At 28.2% G+C, this 22,857-nt stretch overlaps 1 protein-coding gene across 2 annotated transcripts in view; it reads right to left on the bottom strand.

Moving 5' to 3' along the window:
* Nucleotides 1-22,857, bottom strand: part of LOC107441897 (synaptogenesis protein syg-2) — a 165,018-nt gene that overhangs the window by 27,835 nt on the left and 114,326 nt on the right. Inside the window, exons 7-9 of one of the 2 annotated variants that reach the window (XM_043044077.3) lie at nt 21,929-22,216; nt 8,298-8,597; nt 5,805-5,930 (exon numbers count right to left, since the gene is read on the bottom strand). In XM_043044077.3, the coding sequence (XP_042900011.1) occupies nt 5,805-5,930; nt 8,298-8,597; nt 21,929-22,216 (714 nt within the window). Of the gene's footprint in view, nt 1-5,804; nt 5,934-8,297; nt 8,598-21,928; nt 22,217-22,857 lie in introns of both variants that reach the window. The other variant, XM_043044074.3, reaches the window with a different exon arrangement.

Below are 22,857 nucleotides of genomic sequence, written 5' to 3'. Positions count from 1 at the left end.
GAAAAAATTATTATCTTGCAAGCCAATTATTTTTGAATGAAATTGGAAACGTTCAAAATAGTTGCAAGATGAATTAATAGATATTGAATGCCACGGAAATAAATTATTTCGATTTAATTCTGTCATGGGGAATCGTGTGATTTTTAACACTCAATAAATAGTTAAAGAGATGAGTAAATAAAAAAAGGTCTTTAATAATAGTAAGTTATTGTTTTGTTAAGTGTGTGCTTTAGTCCATACAACGAAAAAAGTAGTCACTTCAGTTAAATTAGACTCTCTTAGGGGGAAAAATTGTTTTGTGAAATGTTATGGACAGAAAGTTTATTTATTTTTACTTTTTAGATAATGTAATAACTGTGGAATTCATGGCAGAAATGCATACATAAATAATGTCTGACACTTAGTAAATAGCTCTTTCTAAAAAGTTAAATTTTGCAGCATTTATTAATGCTACAAAAGTTAATTACTTGAAGAGTTATTCTGCTGTTTTCTGCTGCATAAATAGCAATAAAAGTAATAATTTTTCTCAAAACAATATAATGAATAAGTTAGTTAATATGAACAGCATTATAAATTATGTAAATAATGATGTGAAGTTTTCTTTAATAATTTCTATATGTAATACTTTATACAAAAAATATATAAAAGAAAATATGTAAAAAAATATAAAGGAAAAATTATAAATTTTTTTTTTTAATTAATTTATTTTATGTATAATATTTTTGTTCCTAAACAAGTAAAATATGATAAAACTATCAATGCAATACTAAATATCTAATAGATTATCTAATTTAAACTTAATCTTGAATATATTTATTAGTGCAAACTAGATCCCTTATATCCATTTTAAGCAAGACATTGTATTACTTAATAAATTGTGATATTTAAAGTATGCTAAACTTTTTATCATTCTTGAATTAGATCAAAGCTTTTATTTCAAAATTCATACAAAATATGTCAGTTTAATAGCACTAACACTTTCAGAGGTTGCTTACAGCAGCTAAAACTTAGAATTTTGTACTTCAAATTATGTTTCCGAAATGAAAAATGAAATTTATATATAAATTCCAAACCATGCCTTTTCTCTTTTATCTCGGTGTTTTAATTAAAGGACAACATAAAATTTCACTTAACCGTTACATCACCTCTCAATTTTCATAATATAAGACCAAAGCTCTTCCTTTCTCTTAACCTATCTCCGACATTTCTGTTTTAAAATAAATCAACTTCAAAACCCTATCTTCTCGCAGCTTTCATTTTGAGTTAGTAGAATCCTTAGTTTTCGTCGCCTAATCCTTCTCCGTTGAGGGTGAAAGGAACTTAAAATCTCATACGAAAGCAACAAAAAACAAAAGACAAGAAACCATTTACGTGAAAGGAACGCCATCAAAATCAATCTTCGCTTACTTGGAGCCGAAGTACACTATCCTTTCTTGAACGCGTAAAATTAACCCTTTAGTGAAGTACCTCCGTTTCCTCTGAATGTAGAAAAAGAGAAAATAAAACCCATTACTGTGATGGGGAAAATAATTCTGAGTGAGTGTATTTTTCCCTTCTTGAGGTATTTTTTTTCCCTTCTCGTCCATTTCTGCTTCTTTTTTCTTTACACATCTAAACAATTGCCCCTAAACAACTCATCTCATTCTGTTTCGAGTAGCTGATGGCATTGTTGCGTTGATAAATGATTAAATCAAATAAAACACTAAGGGATATGAGGTGATTAAAAATCGAGAAGCAGAAATGATCCTAGTATTGATTTTATTAATCGGATTTCCTACTTGTAGAAGAAGTTAATTAAATTGTACTGCAAATATAAACCTCCAGGTGATATAGCAGGATACCTAAGCATTAAAATGATTAAATGTTATGACGGTATTAAAGAAGATTATTAATTTATGGATTGACAAATTTACATTCATCTGCATAGTTATATTCTTTAATATTTATAATTCAAGATTTTTTATTTTAATCTTAAAAATTTTTTTCCTATATATTTGAAGTTTCATTTTATTATCAATTATCCATCAGAATATCATTTAAGTCATTTCATCATTTTGTCAAGTCATTCAGGTATTAAAATGCTTATACAACATGAAATTCCATAGAATGGAAAACAGTCACGATAATATTGTAACCAAACTATGAACAGTTCTACAGAAATTCCCTAAATTTCAGTTGTAATTATTCACGTAAAACAATATTTTGTTGCTCAGTAAAAATATGAATAAAACTCACGGAGTATAAGTGTAATATAATTTAATAAAATAATTTACACCATAACAGTTATTTAGAATTAATTGGATAACTTGAAATAACTGAATAGCATGAAATAACTAATTGATATTACTTGAAAGGAGCAAATCTAAACATTTTAATATTTTATCCGATTCTCACAAAAAAATGCAAATTTAAAAAACTGTAGTGTAAATTTTTAAGGAATTACAATGCACAATATTGTTAGCTTTTGAATTTACGTTTTTTACAAAAGTTATTAAAACTTTACGCCAACGATTATATCTTTAAATTTATAACAATGGTAATAAATGCGATTTTAATTACTTAAAAATAGTAACAATTTATTAACGTTTCAAAGGTTAAGTACAAAAACTATCAGTATCTCCCTCTATTAGAAAACATAATCATTATTATATTGCACGATTTATAATTATTTTTTTAACTTTTAAGGAATGCAATGGAGATACAAAGCAAATGGAACTTATATTATTCATTTAAGATTATTCTATTATATTTATAAAATCATATTAACTGCTGCATTAAACGTGAATACATCATGGCAGAACATCACGTATAAATTCTAATGGTATAGAGAAATGTTTGCAGAACTTCATTTGAGCATTTTGCCTTTAGCGGTCATATTGTACTACGATTAAGAAACCAGGCCAGAGAGAATATGAGGTGACAAATATATACTGGCATGATTTTTTACTCTGTCACTGTAATTTATGCCATTTAGTTTGATATTTTAATGAGTTTTTGCAGATACATTTCAACAACAAAAAAAAATACTGCAAATAAATAAGGTTGCGTAAACAAAAAACATCCAGTACAGTTTCTTAAAAGTCCTAAACAAAAAAAACGAAAAAATCTAAACAAAAAATTTTAAATATCGCCTTTGAATGTGTTGTATTAATGCTCTCAAAAATAGATTTAAAAAGTATTGCTTTAAGTGTGAATAATTTACAGCTTTGTGGTAAATAATATTCAATAGGCATGCAATTATTTTGGCAAAAAAAAGTCGTTTGTATTGTGTTCGTTGTGTAATGTACTGCGCAATAAAACGACGCGTTTTTATAACTATATACTATGTGAAAGTTTTCCTTTTCACTCCCAGAAGAAAATCTTTCTTAGAGCTTCGTAATTTATTATTTGCGAATTTAGGTAAATTTAATGCATGTGTAGAAATGTTTCCAATTAAATGTATTATTACTTTCTATTAAATCTATTATTAAATTATTTCTATTAATGTACCATTAAATGTATTATTATCACTGTATTAATAAATGCATGTTTAATTCTCTATTACCACTGGATAAAATAACCTTTGACTTTACTTTAAAATCTAATGCATATTTTGTTGACGTAACCTAGTTCCTCTTATATCATTTTATCTCATCAAATATGAGTTTTTGCCTTTTCTCATTAATTCTGAAGAAAGTATAATATTTATGTTTGTGCAAACATTTACATATCATCATGAAAATACGTATTGCATATGTCATTTTTATGATTGGGTAAAGATAGATTTGAAAAAAGAGGGATTTACTGAATAATTCATGTCTTTCTCTACTTCAGTAGCAAATACCGTTTGTAAATCTTAAAACACGCACCGTTTGGCCGAAAGCAAGTAAATAAATACGTTTATGATTCATTTTTAAAAACTGTGTCGATTCGGCTAATTTTTGAAATGGAATAAAAATAATTCATTTTATTACTTTACTCCGGTTTTTAAGCAATTGTTTCTAGAAATATATAAGAAATACATTTACTTTATATTTAATCTTTCCAAATTTTATCTTTTCGTTATTTTACACTTAATTATGGTTTTTTTTCCCATTTTGTTTTGAATAAAAAGATTTATCATACTTCAAATTGTATAGTAGTTATGCTTTAAACAATTTTGGTACTTTAAGTGGTTTTATGAAAAAATCACTTATTTTTTCTTAACAAGTTGCTATAATTAGGACTGGGCTATAAATCGATATATCGCGACATATCGATTTAACGCCTGTATCGGCAGGCCGATACAGCGACTTTCGTTCCAGGTGATGCATCAGAAATCTCATTTAAGCCGTCGAGTAAAGAAGACGAACGATATAGCGATACAAGATACGCAAGGATCTCTTACGCTCCGATGCCAACTCGAGGCTGGGGAAGACGTATCGTTATATTGAAACGGCCTTGATTGATGAGCGGTAGAATCAGAATCAGTTTTGAGAACATATATCGTGATCTCGATAATTATTCGATAATTATTCAATTTAACTTTATTATTTATGTGAAATAATAATGATAAAAAATAGTGTTGTTTTAAAAGTGTTTTTCTTTTGTTTAATTTATTTAGCACTTTGTTTTAAGCATACAAATAATTTTTAACGAACTTATTTTTTAAATTTTCTTTCTATATTGTTAGGTAAATATATTAATGAATTTCAATTTTATTTATTTTTTTATTATTTATTTTTAAACTAGGAAATCTTTCGTTATTTGCGTGATCATTTTTCGAAAATATAACATTAATATCTTTCTTAAGCAAAACATATACATCAAATTCATAAATTGATTTAAATCAATCTGAGTACGAAGTTTTGATAGAACTCCGACTTTCTGCGCCTTACAAGTAAATGAATTTCAAAAATACTATATCGCGATACATCGCTATATCGCAATGCGAAACTGACGATGCATCACGATATAAAATTTCTTATATCACCCAATCCTAGCTACAATCTTGTCCGAATAAATATTTCTAAGAGCATAAAAGCAATACTGTAATAGGTCTTTATCTCTGTTTTGCTTTAAGTTATGTAAAACTTTGTTAGATCGCTTGCTGGGATTTTTAAGTTTACCGTATTTTAGATTATATGGACAACAAAACTAGTATTTTTGATATTTATTTGTATTTACTTTTTAATTTGCTTAGAACCTTGAGCCTATTGCTGGATTTATCTATTGTTTGAAAGTGTCTTATTTATACCATTTTTGTAATCTATTATTTAAGCATATTCGTTAAGCCGCATTCCTTTCTATTTTAAAATAATCACTGGTAACTGGTAATTATCACTTTTGAAATAAACACTGAGAACATGTGTAAAATAAACTTAATATCTACGATTTTATATTTTTAGAAAGTACACTGTAAACAATTTTGTTTCAAATGACAGTAAAAAGTACCGGCAATTCAGATGCATCATCTGTAAAATCCATTTTTACCGCAAAATATTATAACCCAATATTTTCAGAAATATTTGTTAAATTAATGAGATTCAGTGATTTTACGATAATTAATGCTGCAAAATCACTGAATTATTCATGGTAATTGTTATATAAGATTTTTTGTTCCGTAACAATGGGTTTTTTTCTATCAGTGACAATACTTGTTGCAGTAATTTGAGCTGACATTTAGTACAGTGTGGTTTTAAAGAGCAATCTACTCTCGTTTTTCGTCTTTAGTTTAAAATTCCTTCTTTGCTTATTTTAAGGCTTAATACTTAATACCCTGTTTATGTAACTGAGATAACATAATTATTTCATACCATATCAATTAAGATAAGTCATTTTTTTACCTTTAGAACTGCCCTTGGATGTTTGAACTCGAACAATGATTATAACAATAACAGCTATGAGAACCAAAACAGCCACAGCTCCAATTAGTATTCCTAAAATTGGGTTCACTGCAGTCATTTCTTCCTCTGCTATTAAAAATAAATGTAATCAAGCTACTTTTAAAGTGAATAAATAAATATAACGTTTAAATTTATCAATCCAAAATCAAATAGGTAGGTGAAACTTATGTAATGTAAAGACATAGTTCTTGATTGCCATTTTATTAATTGTGTTAAATAAACAATTAAAAACCAAACAGTGTCTTAAAACAAATGATAATCGATTAAAAGATTTATGGCGTAACTACCACTATAAATATTAAATACCAAATCACTAGTATATAATACACGTTAACTTGATTATATCACGTGGTACCTTTTGATAGATGAAAGTTGACATAGTCTAAGATTAAATCCCCACAGATTCTCGTATGTGCCTATAACAAGAGAAGTGTGTATTCTAGCTAATATTTTTACTTACTTCCTATTAAAGGATTTACTGAATTGCACTTGATAATAAATTAGCTTACGAATGCCAAGTATTTGATAGTTAAAAATAAAGTTAATTTGTTTTTGACAATAAAAATTTTTAAAAATACTGTTATAATTTGTGTTAAAAAAATTACAATGTATAGATGTACTAAACTAACTAAAGGTAAAAGCTTAAGAATTTTGACAAACTATATTTGCATTGTTGCATTGCTTCACTAATGATAATTATGATTGTATTTTTTTAACTTCAAACTAAAAGTTATTTTCCCCCTACTTAAAAATAATTTAATAATTTTTCCGTTCAATAATAATGATAGCAATGCAGTAAATTAGATATTTATTAAGATTATGAGTTGCTTACAGCTTTTATTTATTAAAGTTTTGAAAGCAGAGTTTCAAATTATGTTTCTTATTAAATGTTTTATTTTTATTTTTCATATATACTGTACTTACTATAAAACAAATTAAACCATAGAGAGCACAAAAGATATCGTTAAAATATTTTAATGTGCAAAACTATGCGTGATATTTTTGCATAAAAAAAGACTATGAATTCCTTTCAAAGAAAATAAAGATAATACATGATGGAAAGCGTAATTTTTCCGTACAATGTCTCAACATATAGATGGAAAGATGAAATTTTAACTTTTTTTTCCAGTTCAATTATTTCTAAAATAGAGAAAATACTGATTACAAAAGTAAACCAAGTAGTTTTAAAAATTCTCATATATTTTAGAGAAATGCCCTGAAAACATACTGAAACACGCCCCTAAATAAAGGTGAGCTCATGGGTAATTGAATTGATGTAAATTAAATATAATTTCTGGTAGCACAAGGTCCAGATGAGAAAATACTATGCCAAACAATACGTTAAATCAGAGTAAAAGGTGACACCCGGTGTCAGAGTGGTAGCGCTTCGCGCTCGCATGCCACAGGTCCTGAATTCAATCCACGGGACGGACAGAATTGACTCAGCCATTGATCCCTTTAGTAGGTCTATAAAATGAGTTCCAAGCATGCTTGGGAGCTAAACACTAGGAATTTCGCGTACGGCTGACCACCCAACTACAACATCTGCTCCTGCACTCTTGAGCCCATGGTCTGGAAAACTGAAATGAACACAGAAGGCCTTGGCTTTCTATGGGCTGTCGCGAAACTGAGTTTGGCTCTAGAATAAAAGGTTAAATACATTCTACACTTTTACTTACTGTCCATACAATAAAATTAGATAAAACAGGTAAAATAGTTCTGATGTAATAACGTACACAATAAAAAGGAATTCAATAAATTATTTATAAACAATTTAAAATAACAATATCATGTTAAAACGTAAACATTTTTGGATGAAGCATTTCATCCAAAAAATTCCGTATGAGTAAAATAAACTTACCAGAAGAGGCAAGACAATGTAGGTTGAAACTTGAGCAAATTTTCAAATGCAATGAATTTTGAGATTAACATGTGAGAAAAAATACGCTACCAAGCAAAAAGAAGGAGAACGGCTTCAACATTGAAGACAGAGTAAATACCCGAGATTTTATAGCTATAAGTGTAATCAACGATAATGATAGCACAGCCTATATTTAACTGCACAATTAACATGTTACAAACAAAGCACAACTTATGAGTGAATGGAAAGAGACATTTTAAAGGGTTTATTTCACGATAAGCGTAATAAAAATGTTAAAAAACTGGAAAAAAAAGATTTTAAATCAACGCTCTCTAAACACATAACCCTTACCGGTGAAAGCTTCTAGCATGTTTTACGGAATTGTATTCCCAACCAACCTCTACCAAATTTTAAAACGAATTTCAGGTAGCAGTTAGAAAATGGAAAAATAAGTAGGTCCAGACGGCATAAATACTTTAGGTGCTTACCTTAAACAAGATATTGAACATAATAAATAATTTAATATTTTAAGCCACAAGGAAAAAATCAAACAACCGTTACAGGAACATTACCTGTCCTTCTTTCTGGTGGAGGCAATGTTGATGCCATAAGTGCCACTGAATTGCTTTTCCCTTTTCCATTGGACGCATAAAGAACAAGAACAAATGCTGTGCCTGAGGGTAATCCAGAAACTTTAAATGCTGGTGTATCCATCATTGTTAAGTTAGCAGCTAAGTGTTCTACAACTGAATTATAAAGTTCAAGGTGAAATGTCTGAGTCAAGCCTCCATCGTATCCAGGCTCACATTCCACAGAAAGAGATTGGGAGGACTGGTTGGTAACAGAACATTCTCTAGGAGACTCAGGTGCTCCTGAAATATAATTAAATGATTTCTTGTAACTATTTTAAATTAATTATAATTAATTACTATGGATTGTTAGAAATCATAGTGCAAAAGAACAAAAAGGAAAACGATATTGCCCTCTAAAAAGTTTCGGATAAAATTGCGGTGAAAAGTAACGGCATTCAGGGTGTCGGTAAATTTTAATGCAAAATCTGAGACATGTTGAGGTACAAAAAAATCTGATTTACCGTATGTTTTACAGTAATGACTGTTGAATCACTATAATACTGATAATCACTATAATACTGTTAATCACATTAATACTGTGTCATACTGATAAATTACTGAAACACTCTAATTAAATAAATGTTGCTGTAAAAATTGAGGCAAAAATGGATTTTAAGGTAAAATGCATTTTACAGACGATGCCCCCAAAGCAAAAATCGCGGTATAACATTTTGTGTAAAAATTGCGGCATAATATTTTGAGATAAGAACAGATTTTATGGTAAAAGGAATTTGAAAGATGATGCGCCCTAACTGCTAGTTCTTTATACCATAATTTGATCCAGAATTTTTTAAACTTTACCAGATGTTTGGTAATTTTTATGAGACTATTAATTGAAAACTAATTTAAAAGTTACACCAAGCGTCGATGACCGGGGAAAATTCCTTTTAAATTTCCTAATTGCGGAATCACTTTTTTTGGATGCTCCGTCAGTTGAAAATTCAGGAAAAACCTAAGAACTTTCTTTAGAAAACTAAACTTTTTCTAGTTCTTAATTTTGAAATAACTTATAGATTATTATGTAAACAATTTAATTGAATTCAACATTATTAAAATTGTTTTTCTGTCTATTATAATTTAAATGCATACCCTATAAAACAATTAAGAGTTTAGCAGAATTAATGTCTTTACACCAATTTTAATATCATTACATCAATTTTAAATATCCTTATATCAATGGATAAGATAAATAAAAATAATTTTTCAATACTTCTTTGTTCCAAATATTTCTTGACACAGTACGTAAGTAAAATGCATTTCAAGAACAAATGTAAATATACGCCCTTTAGAGTGTAATAAAGATTTATGTTGAGATAGAAAGCAATTACATTCTTATTTTACTAAGACAAACAACTAGATAGTAAATTTCATAAATGAGACAGAACAATAGCCAAAGCAAATAACATGCTCGAAATTTACTATAACGTAAACGAAAAATGAACCTTTTAAACAGCTAGTTGAACAAAGCAAGTGGGAGCTATTAATACTCGAAAATTCACAGGAGAACTTAGGAAATGAAAAAGAAAGACATTTGTTAAGTCAGTTTAGGTAATACATCAAACACTTTATCAAGAATGTAGTTAATATTGATTTTGTATTTAAATAAGAAGGGGAACAATTGTTTTTAGATGTCTCAATTTGTTAAAAGATGAAAAATTATCTAATATTTAAATTACCATCATAAAGAACTCGAAGAAATATCTTTGTTAATTTATTTTCAATGTCATAAAAATAGTATTTATAATATTTAATCTATACTACTTTATAATGCTTATTATAAATGGGTGAAATGTATTAAGAAATGTGTTTATAGAACTTACACTAGCCTCTCACTAATGAGCGATTGTTTTATTATTTAAGAGAGTCACTTTACGTATCAGGATTTCCATCCCTGTCTAAAAAATTCATTTCGAATCACGTGGAGAAAAAATTATATAACAGTTACCATACTGAATAATAAAACATTTTTGTTGAAAAAAAGCATAATTCTGGTTAATAAAACCAAAATACACGGTATTTAAACATTTCATTTTTTCCATTCATATGGTAATGGTTTACCAAAAATGCTTTGATCAAAATTTTAGTTCTTCATACAACACATTTAGTAAAAAATACAAAACTAAAAAATAAATTTAATCGAATAAATGATTTTTATTTCATGCTAAGGTTTTGTGATAAAATTATTAAATTTTACCACATTTGCAAAATTTTATCACACATTTTAAAACCATATTTTATTGTTAATTTTACCAAAATCAATACCAAAGCGCATCAGTAAAATTTTCAAAGTCTTAGAGTATTCCCATAGTTCATTCACCCATTCATGTTTTCAAAATTTTGTAAAAAAAAAAGGACATGATATTTTTTCTGGCAATAAGTATCCAATTTTTATTACTTTCATAAAATTTTTATTGAAGTAATTTAAGATAGCGCTTAGAAAATATTTGTTTTGTACAGTACTGAAAAATTAGATTTGATAAAATGTAAATATTTAGCATTCTATGTTTGGTAGCAATAAATAATGAAACCGATTTCATTTTTTCAACAGTAAAATCTGTGTTGATATATTTTTTCCGTGAATGAATTTTTAATTTCCGAAAACCTCTAGAGAAATGCGCCAAACAATTCAATTGAAACGCATTTTGAACGTGCATGCATTATTGATAAGTTCTCACTTTTAAAATAAAATGTTACTACCGACAAATAGCACTCCAATTTTCTCCAATTCATTAATTATACAAGTCTCCTTTTAACTTTGACTGTAACCTTAACAACATTAACTTAAAGAAGTAGCAAGTAGCATTGCTTTAAAACATTTTGAGGTAAGTGTAACGAAAAAGTGCAGCCAGCATTAAATTTGCTGCAAACATAAAACAAATGTTTCGGAAGTTTTATAACTGTAACTTATGTTTCTTCGTTTCACAAAAGAAGAAAATGAGAGTGGATGTATTAAGTGGTATCACACCAAGGAAATACAACAATTTTGAAAGATTTTATTCCATTCTAAGGAATAATAATAATTTTACATATAGTCTAGAGAATAAAACCAATTTGACTAGTTATAATTTTTATAAAAGTTTCTGCATGTAGATATAGTTTGCCAAATAAAACTACGTATTTTTTTTTATTCCGTTTTGCTGCTTTTGGTTAAGTCTAGTCGAGGTTAATCTATTAGTCATGGTCTAATATTAATAACTAAGTAACTCAGTTTGGTAAAGATCGATTATAATAATATAGTAATTCTATAGATGGTCTATATAATATAGTAATTCTATACATGTTTATGCATTGTGATATTATGCATTGTGATATCTATGTTAAACGCATACTATCATGCATTTTACAGTTATAGCAATATCAAAATGAATGTTTATCTATTTTCCCGTCATTTTTCTATGCAAACAAATGGATTTATTTCACCTATCCTAGAATTTATTACACTTTTAATTTGCAATACGAGGAAAAATTAAATTAAATTGACTGTAGAGTTTCTAATTAAAGTTGTCGCTAGCTGTCCTTTCGCTTAGCGAGAATTTCGCATGAGAATAATATGTTTCACTGGTAAAATTAAGTTAATGTAAGAAATCAATTTTTATTCTATGTATAATGCGGGATTTGATTACTGTTTATAGCTTAGTGCCATGGATTCGAATTTGATAATCTAATCTTTTGCTTTGAAAATTCTAACTTCTGACACATAAAGCAAAAAAATAGCATAGAACATAACATTAAACTAAATATTTCGAAGTTAAAAGAAGTTTATATATTTCATTATTTTTACTATACATCATATTAGTATTTCACAAATATATTAACTGATTTATTTAAATTTAAAAAAAAAAAAGATTATGTGGTTGCCATTTAGTGAGTCCGAATTACATTATCAAATAATTTAAATGTAACTCATGAACACTAAATATTATTTTTTTAATCAAACTAGAAAATGGATAATTCAACTAATTTTTCATTTAACAAACCCTAATTATTTAGTTCAAGATTTCAGATAGCTTTAATTATAGATTTTTACCCTTTTTACAGTTTTAACACTTCTGATATTTCATTTAATAAAAAGTTGACGCAAACATTACTCCTTCTGCAATTTACACCCAATTATGAGTAATATGATTAGCAAGTAAAAGGTTTTTATACGTTCTACTTATTAATTTATTAAATAGCTTTTCAACCTTAAAATTCATTTCAGAAATTGACTATAAACATACTACAAAATATTTTTTCTCGTGCAAATGTTAATATCTCAGTAACCCAGAAGATACTGTTGACAAAAAGACGTGGCAAGTATCAAATAGTCAAACAGATAGCTTTGTCACTTATGTAAAGGGGGAAGTAGGCCTTGTAGCAGTAGCTGATTGGAATTCGAAAAACATTCATCACGATGCATGATTTCCTACCTCATTCACAATACTAGTTTATTTATTGAACAAGTAAAAAATAAGTAGTTCGACATAATTTTCATTTAACAAAACCTAATTACTTAATTTAAGCTTTAAAATAGTTTTAATGATAGATTTTAACACTTTACATGTTTACAATGGAGCAACACAATTTTATGCAATAAAAATTCAATGCAAAACATCATTCTTTTGCAATTTGCACCCAATTAAGAGTAATGTAATTAACATCTAAAAGGTCTTTTACCTGTTCTTTAACTTTATTAAATAGCCTTTTATCGTTAAATTTCACTTTAGAAAACGTCAACATACACACTACAAAATCTTTTTTACTCATGAAAATGTAAGCTTCTCAATGACCCAGAAGATCCTATCGACTTAAGGACTTGACAAGCATCAGATAGCTTGTTTGTCACTTATGTGAAGGGGAAGGTCTCCAGGGCTTTTACCAGTAGCTGATTGGAATTCGAGGAACGTACATCACGGTGCATAATTCCCTACCTCAATCATCTCCCTAAAATCTTGCCTTTTGAGCTAGTGAAATAGTTTACGGCATTAAATGGAAAAGAGGAGTCGAGTAGTACCCTAGAAGTGAATTATTCATCACACGTCCTAATCATTACTAATGAAGTACTTCCAGTTGGAACTAGGAAAACATGTCCACACATGCATAGCCCATCTCATCTTTTGCAGTCAGAGAAAAGTAAAATTAAAGAAAAGAAAGAATGGCAATCGTACAAGTCTTGTGATACTTTTAAGTGTACTTAGAGTTCGTGGCTAATTTAAAGTAACTGAGAAAAGAGACTGTTACTCTGTTTGCTTATAGGAAAAAGTACAGGTTGAGAGGGAAAATATATTCTCTTTTTTTCCCCTTTTTGTTTATTTTCCTTTTTTCCAAAAATTTATTTATTTAAAGGCGTAGTTTTTGTAGTTGTACAGGTTTTCAATAGATTAAACGAAGAAACATTGCATTTAGTGAATTGATATTGTGTTTCTCGGATTGTTAAGTAGAAGTATATTTTTTACGGTAAATAGAAGACTTGCAGCTTTGTTTTCGTAAACAAAGATTAAATTAGAAAACAAATAATTTCTAAAAGAATTCTTTTTTTTTATAATTAAGGAAATCTGGTAGTAAAATCGGGTAATAAAAGAGTCTTATTATTTTAATTGTTTTCGGGAGGTGAGAAATCTCAGTGACTACAGTGCCTTATTAATTGTTATAATATAAATACAAGAAATACAACAGAAAGAAAATAAATAGTTATGCATTGCCCATAGATAAAAATCTTAAAAGTATTTTACTACAAGCTTTCATTTTATTTAAAATCAAAATTACAAAACATTTCTCTCGTAAATTTATATTTTATCTGGTCTTGGTAGTCACTGACATTTCATTCCTTTCAAGAGCAAATTTCATTCTTTTCAAGAGCAACTTAAAAATGAAATAGTTTTAACTAAAAAATTTTAATCGATGAAAATTCTATGATCCGTACCTGCAGCGTTATGTTCTATTGGTCACTACGATTTAATTGTTTGTTTAATTTGTTGAACACGTACTTTTTAATTGTTCAAACAAAAATACAAATTGAATAATGCTGTTGAATAAATCTTATTGTAATGTTATCCTGCTTCTTCATTTATGTTGAACCATAGATTGACTATAACCATTTGGTGTAAAATCAGGGGACAAAGTTGAAGCAGTTGGCGGCAGGAGTTGCAATCTGTAGTAACTGATCAAATCGAAAGAAAGGTAAGTAATAGATCTAAATTAAAACTAAATTAAAAATCTGTTGCTCACGTTTAAAAGTCGAAATAAGTTTCGAAAGAATCGAAGGGTGAAACTAAGTGTTCTCCCGAGGTGAGAACCACCCTTGTATTCTAAATTTGACCTATGTAACTCTCTTTATATTGTTCTGATATTTTAATTTTATTTTTAACGTATATTTATATAGACGAATAAGACAAGCATAATCAAACATTTTTATTCTTTATTAATCACTGTTTGTTGTCTGCATACATATGTATGCTTGTTAAAGCCACATTTCTTGTAAGTGAATAGAATGGTTTACTATCAGAGATTACTATGGATTACTATAATTGAACCTTTACCCAAGATGATAGAAGCAATCAATAAGTTTAATCAAATTTATTCAATGTTTTAGTTAATTCTTAGAGGGTATTTAGTATCATAGGGATTTCATAAAACAGATATTCACTTTAAGATCGCTGTTAATGCATTTTCGGAATCCTTGAGAGTTATTAAAAAAACAGATTATGAGACGCAAATAAATAATTATCCGAAGAAAGTCTATAGAGATAAAACGAGTCATAAGTTAAGTATGTTGGATCGAAAACATCAAAAGTTTTGGATGCATCATGATTCGATGTTTTGTTTCATCTTGTTTCAAATGGTAATTTTAGAGTCCTATTCGACTATGTTTACTTCATGTTTGAAATAAAAGTAAAATTAACTTATTAGGGATAATTATTGCATAGTACACTGCACATTTTTACATAATGTTTATAATCATCGAAATATCCGTAGGAAATATGAATGATTAATTATCGAAAGCAATTTGTCTTAATAGCTTGCAAGCACATGCACAATATTATTCGAATGACTGAAAGAATAGTGTATTAGTCAATCCAAGTATTTTTTAAATCTTACCATGATAAATACAATTGATAAAATAAATGATATAGCTTTGTAGGTCTTTTCTTACTTCTTTCGGAATTTAAGAACTTAGAGTGTAAAATGTGTGTACCGAAAACTATCTGCGTATGTCCACTTCTACTAAGTCAACCGCTGAAAAGGAACATCACTGCTTTAAAAGTACAAAAGTATGACAAATTGTTTCTGTGGCTTAAAAAACTTTTTTGTACCGTTGTTTTTCGTTTTTGTCTTATGCATTAAATTGGTGCAAAAGGTATTTAACTCTCATGAGAAGGAAATAAACATCACAATGTTTTTGAAACTTTAATTTAAATGATACAACTTTTAAACTTTACCAGGAGTTTGAAAATAATCAACTGTACTTGAAAAATTAAAACTTAGGAATGCAGAATGCGTGATACAATAAGAAGTAATAGAGGAAAAGTAATTTTTCTTTTTAATAACATAAAACGATAACCTTATATCATGCAGCAGTCCACATTGGAATCAATCATAATTGTTTTCCATAAACCATCATAGTTTCATGTTAAGTCTTATAGTTTTTCTTCGTTTAAATCAAATTTAACATAAATTTCTAAAAAAAATTTGTAAAAAAATTCAAAAAATTATTAGAAATGCAAAAAATATTGAAAAATTATAATTTCTGTAAAGCAATGCTGTCTTAAGTTCATAAACAGATATGGCCCTTTATGCATATCAAATTTCAACTGTGTGACTGCATTCCTGTTATCGAATGTTTAATTATTTTATTTCATCGTAATTCCTGTTAAAGTTTCTACAAGCTTTAGTAATTTCAAGTTTCTAAGTCCTAAGTTTCAAACTCTTTGAGTATCAAAACAAAACGCAAAGTTAAGTTAAACACAAAAAACTATAGGGACTTCGTCAACGCCCAATAATTTACAACTTAATATTTACTTCGAAAAAGAGAAAATGACTTTACTCATACTTTACTTATCTAATATTGCGAGGGACAATTAATATTAGTAATTTTATTGGAACTACTTTCATAATAAAATTTAACAGTTTGAACTCGTAATTTTGCAAATAATAATATTAATACAATATTCGCATCTATTTTGTAAAATTTAACATTACCAAATGAGTAAATTAGTGAAAAAAATTTAAAAAACTTTCAAATCTGGAGCATTTTCCAAAAACATGTAATAAAAGATTCCTTGTAAATAATTCAATTTACTAAAATAAAACATTTTATTGTAAATCCTAAGATGTACTTTAAAAATGAGATGAGATCTTCTAAATCCCGAGGTATATTAAGGAAAATTCTGAAATAAATATTTTATCAATTCTGTAGTTGGATTTTATTTCACCAGTCTTGTTACCTTTAGTTAAATTTACATATCAATAATAAAAGAAGGAATATAAATTACATTTGTCCTTTAATAAATTCGTAAAAATTGTGTAACTTCATTCTTTCTTTGGTGACTTAATCAAGTCTTCTCCAGAAAAAGGTTTTAAATGTTAGAAAGAAACTGAATTAAGTCCTCAAATGAAAGTTTTAGTTTCTCTAGAATGGGAAAAACGAATTGAATGGATTCTTTTGGCAAGGTTCCATTAATTGAGCTATGAAAAGCAATGAATCAATGTCTTAGTTTTGGTGCAACTGCTGCAGCTAAAGTTGAAAAAAAAATAATACAAATTAAGGTTAATTGAGTTTTTAAAATTGGGTGTGTGTTTTTTTAATTTTGTTCTTTAATTTAATTAAAGTTTTATATTTAGGAAAAGGAATGAAAATTGAACTTTTTATTTGAGTGTAATGGATTCTTCTAATTAGATAAATAATGTTGTTTTTACAATTGAATTATTGATTTTACTTTAAAAAGAAACCAAAAATGAATTCGGGGCTACCATGTGAATTTGCGAGTAGAATGATCATGAGGAATAGCATCTTAGTTATTTAAAAAAATCATAACATAAAAATTACCATAAAAATAAACCTCAATAATTTTATTCATTTGAAATCATCTTGACTTAATTCTTAGATTATACATAGTACGAATGTTTGAATTAACAGTTACTGTGTAATCAAGCACTTAAATGGAAGTACTTTCCCCAGTTAATCCAAGAGTAAAACGGAAATACTATTGGAATACCAGTGCAATATACTTCCATTGTACTTCCAAAGTTTGAGTACTGTGTGATTCATTAGTACAACCGAAGTACTTTTTATGACATAGCTTAATAAAACGTCTATTTAAGTGACTATTAGAGTCATTCGAAAATGTTATTTGAATATGTGAAGAAACAGTAGAGTCTATAAAATATTTTGAATCCAGAGATTTATTTTTAAATTTTAAAATCAATGAAAATTTTTCCGAATAGCAAAAAAGGGGCAATTAAAATTATATGTTTGATGAAAATGATACTTTATCGGAATTAATAATCATCATCAACTTTAGCACATCGGCCCAGATCGGGCCAATGCTTTCTGCTAAAAATTTCCCCAGGAAAACTTCTTTTTTTTTTTCAATCCCAAAAATCTGATTCTATAAATGTATCAAAAATTTGATAACTCTAAAATCTGATTTAACAGAATCGAGCCATTTTTATCTTGGCCTTCCCTTTTCTAGACTACTCAAGTACTTTGACGCAAAAATATTCTTTCTGGATGTTTTTCAATTATTCTGTCGATTCAAGCAGCCCTCTTCATTCTTTAAATTATAATGTTATCTATGATATCAGGTTCTTTAAAACTTCTTTATCTGGTTTTAAAAATCAAATTTTATTTTCGGCTTTCACATAAAGCTATTCTCTTTGACACTGTCGAGAATGCTCCAGAGAATATTTCTCTCAAAAACTGCTATTTTGCGTTTTCTGTTTTCAGTTAGAGGCCAGGTTTCTGAAAAATACATTTGAACTAGACTAATGAGAGTTTCATAGACAAGACTTTTTGTTTTTCGGGAAAGAAAGTGAGATCTCTATCTGGAGAGAAGTCCTAAAAACCTTCTGTTGGCCAATGGGATACGAAAAATAGGATTTATATTAATATTGAAACAGATTTAAAATATGAATTAATTCCGGAAAAGTATAAATTGCGTTATCACTAATTGGAAGATTATTTTTTAAATTTGTTTTAACCTGAGTGTAAAGTTTCTTAAAACTGATACTTTTTCGTTTTAAAAATAAACAAATTGAAGTTAAATTCAAAAATGAAATTCGAAATAAATAGTTTAAAAATAGAAAAAAAATGACCATTTCTTACATAATAGTTGACATAAATATTCTAATTAATTAAATATTCCACTTAATTAAATTATTTTCATTCTTCCTTATAAAATTAAGAAGAATTAAAGATATATAAAATAAAAGCTAACTACTATTTTCGAAATAAAATTTCAAATATTATGTACTTCAGTTACAAAACTGCAAAGAAAGAAATTCTCACTTATAAAATTCACTGCTAATAAAATGCACTACTAATTAATTTCCGTTTGCGTAACACTAAAAAATTCTTTGACTAATTATTTTCATTTAACGTAACACTAAGTAATTTTTTGTGTGATAAAATTGATTTAAACTAATTTAAATTGACTTTACAGTGAAGTTTAAAATCTCTAAGTAAAATATGTTTGAAATAATTAATTAAATTTGATATACTTATTAATAATTTAATTCTAATTCTTATATGAAACTTATTTAAAATTACTGTTTACTTATTCAATATTTTTTTTAGGTAAAGGTGTAATTCTTTAGAAACAACTTCATTACTTCCAGTGGAGATGAATTCAGCGTTATAGAAACAATTTACAATTGTACTTTTTTTTTAATCTATTCCAGAGATTTCTGAACAATCAAAATCGTTTCGAGAATTTTGATCTCGAAATTTACCTCCTTTGCTTAAATATTTTTGAGTCTTAGTCCTCCGGCTCATGTTCTGAATTCATTGCAAATTTTAAATCATTTTAGAATGGATTGGGAAATTGACACTAAACAATGAAATATTTCCTTTTTTTACGTTGCAATTTATAGTCAAGTTATAATAGCCATTCTTCAAAAATTTTACTCGTCATCCAAGCCTTTCTGTTATATTTATAATTTGAGGGCAAAATATTATCTCCATTAAAACATCTCGGTCCTGCCGATTTTCCAATGATTAGTAGCTTTAACTTTTCTGTGCTGGTCATGTTGCTTCATACCTGTAGTTATTCTTTCGAACTAATTTTGAAAACTAAAATCAGTTTGATCTGTGTTACATTAGATAAGATTATTGCTGTTAGGAAAGAAAGGAGCATATAGCAAAATTAATCTTCGCAATCAACTTCGACTACACTAGCACTTTCACCGGCCATCACTCTTTGCATATTTCTATTTTACATTTTTAATTTCAAAAAGCCATTCGATACTTACTTGAAAATATTCTATTCTCAATTCATAATCTTTCAGTTTTTCTCTTACGAGACCACCCTGAACATTTTTATCTCACATTTGTTTTATCTACTCAAACACGACAAATTCTACAACTTGTGCAAACACGATTGTTTCAAACGTTTTCTATCATATGCATGGTGCTACCTTTCAACAGATTTTCTTATTTTATCTATTTCCTTTTAATTGTAGAAAAGGGTTCAAAAGAATTTCAAATTCGGAAGCGATTTTTTTTTTCTTCTTTCTTTTTATTGCCTTTTTTTACTTCCTCGTTTAGTCTTAATTTCCCCCGGGTGCTTAAATGTTTTAGAATTCTCTTTCTTCCATGTTGTGAAGCTTGAATAAAATTTTAAATGTATGTTAAATTTATATTGAAACTCTATAATTTTTATCAAAAAGATTTGCAAACCAAACAACTGTGTAACTAAAGTAAAAAACAGAATTCCTCAGCATAACATACTAGTATGATAGGACTGCTCACGTGGTCAAAAGCTAATATAATAATCTTATAATATCCAGGAATTACCTGACACCCTAAACAAATGAGTTCGAATATACATCAAACATTTCAACTTAAACCCCAGAAATAAAAATTGTGAACAATCATGGTAGCCCCATGGTACCACCTGTAGGAGAATAATAAATGAAGATAGCAGATAAGGAAGAAGAATAGAAACAGACACTCAAAGTTATTGCAACAGTGTAGGAAATAATGAAAGGAAATCCTTTTGCATTCTTATCTTCAGAATTTTCCACTGTAACAATAAACACAAATTACAATTTATCCATCTTTCTATTTACTGCTCTTTGATTAGTAAATAGGAACTTTTTGAGTAGTTCTCAGAATAATAATAATAAAGAAAATTTTAGATATGTTTTCTTCTTCAAATGGTTTGTTCCTGTGAAGTAGGCTGAGATTTGTTAAGAAATTTAGAAGGATTTTTAAATTGAGAATTTTTTTCTCATATTTAATTCGAAAAAAATTCGACTTATTGGAAATAAATCAAAGCAAAATCTGGTTATGTAAGGGTTTTTGAGCGAAACTACGAGCTATTAATCTGCTGAAGTAATGGAATTTGATTTCACTTTATTAGAAATTATATTTATGCACCCAACTCTGCCAAAATAATCGCTAAGCTAAGAAATTGACCGAATAATGTAATAAAAGACAAAGTAAAACCTAATGATGAAACAGTTAGGAAACTCATAGTTGTTTTAGCACTCATAATAATTAGTGCAGTCAGTTATGAAGTACATATTTTACGGAATACTCAGATAACAGCCATAGAGTTGAAATACTGCATGCTGAATGCTACTATTTCAACTCTATGATAACAGCACCTATTAGTAAAAATTATTTCATCTGAGTATGATTGAAAACGTATTAAATTAACGCAAATTATGTATAGTTTTAATAATATTATTAACGATAAGCTCTAGGGAAAATAGATGTTATCTCTTTGAACGTTTCAAAGTAAATCTGTACTCGCACTAGATGTGAATATTTTGCGTCAACAGAACTAGCATCGGCCAATCATCGCTGGGATTCGAATTTGGATCATTTCATTGTGAAATCCCCTGAGCCAATGCAGCTCAATTGCTTTGTTATGAAGGAATAGTGATAGTTAGAATTTCGCTTCAATATTTTATCAATTTGGCAATAAAGTCAGATCACACTTTAATACAATGCTTAAAACCATAAAGTAATTGCTGAAAAGTATGAGTAAGTATAGAAAATAATAGTAAAATTATTGGAGAAAAGGTAAAGTTATGTTACAAAACGCAAAACTGTACGGCACTCTTTTACTCTGTTTCTGATTAGGGTGAAAAACGGAGAAAAACCGTTTTGTCAACCAAAAGCCGATAAATATACGGGAAAATTCCAGAAAAGAACGTCTATTTTTATAGGGAAGATACCAGGAAAGTGACAAAAGGCTATCAAACGGAAGTGAAAGTATATTTGACTTATCTAAGTTCATTTTTTTGTATAGTGAAATTTGATTTCTAATTTCCACAAAAAAAAGAAGAGAAAGAAGAAAAAAAACGAATTTACTATCTTGCCAATACAGTATTTAGAAATTTAATAAAAAATAAAAACACTTTACCGGCTGGTATAATTTTTGCAACACAGGGTTCTCTCTGTCCACCAATACCATTACTTCCCCAACACAGAAGGAGACCATATCCTGCCAGGGTTTTGGGTGTATAACTAAGCACACTCCTTGAACCTTCACTCCACCACTTCTGGAGATTGACAACTTCAAGGGTGTTGTTGAGTGCCCATCGGAAGTTCACGTCTGGTGGATCTGCTTCCACCTCGCAAGTCACGTTCACTACTTCCGTCCGAGCTACGCCATACACTTTGGGATCGGACAGTTTGCAAACAGGAGCATCTGAAATGGCAGATGTAAAGTGTTGATAAAATGAGATCTCATTTTAAAAATATAATATACTCATTCAATTGCAGTGGGGTGGAATGTCCCTAAGCAATCCACCAGAGGGAAGATCTAATTGATGATCAATGGTCACTACAATGGTGGTCTTAAAGTTTTAGTGTCCATCATCATGAGAGAGAACATCCATTTGATGATGATGGACACTAAAACTTTAAAAACTAATATTATGTTTCAAATATTTATTTTATTTAAAAAAAATTTTTTTTGCTTTGAGCAAAGTATTTTAGTAAGAATAAAATATGAATTCTTAATCTAAATTTTTTACATTTTTAGTGTTGTTTACCAAATGTTAAGGAAATGAACTTTATGGAGACAGAGATTTTAAATTTAAGGTATATAACTAGTTCAAAAACCTGATTTTGGGGGGGAAAATTTTGAAATTGAGTTTATTTTAAATTTAGATTTCATTTACTCTTAGCTTTCTAAAAATATTTTTTTCTGTACTCCTAATATTTACAAACCTATACTAGTTTTTGTGTAAGGTAATAGCAGTGGATAGACTAATAATCTTAAGTCTAAAAGCTTTTATATCAAAATCAGATTTTTTCGCATTCTACACAACCTTAAAAATGATATCT

This window comes from Parasteatoda tepidariorum, chromosome 3 (genome assembly GCF_982258835.1).
Source record: "Parasteatoda tepidariorum strain Cologne lab strain chromosome 3, Ptep-v5.0, whole genome shotgun sequence".
NCBI lineage: Eukaryota > Metazoa > Arthropoda > Arachnida > Araneae > Theridiidae > Parasteatoda > Parasteatoda tepidariorum.
This window is presented reverse-complemented; position numbering and strand designations above follow the sequence as displayed.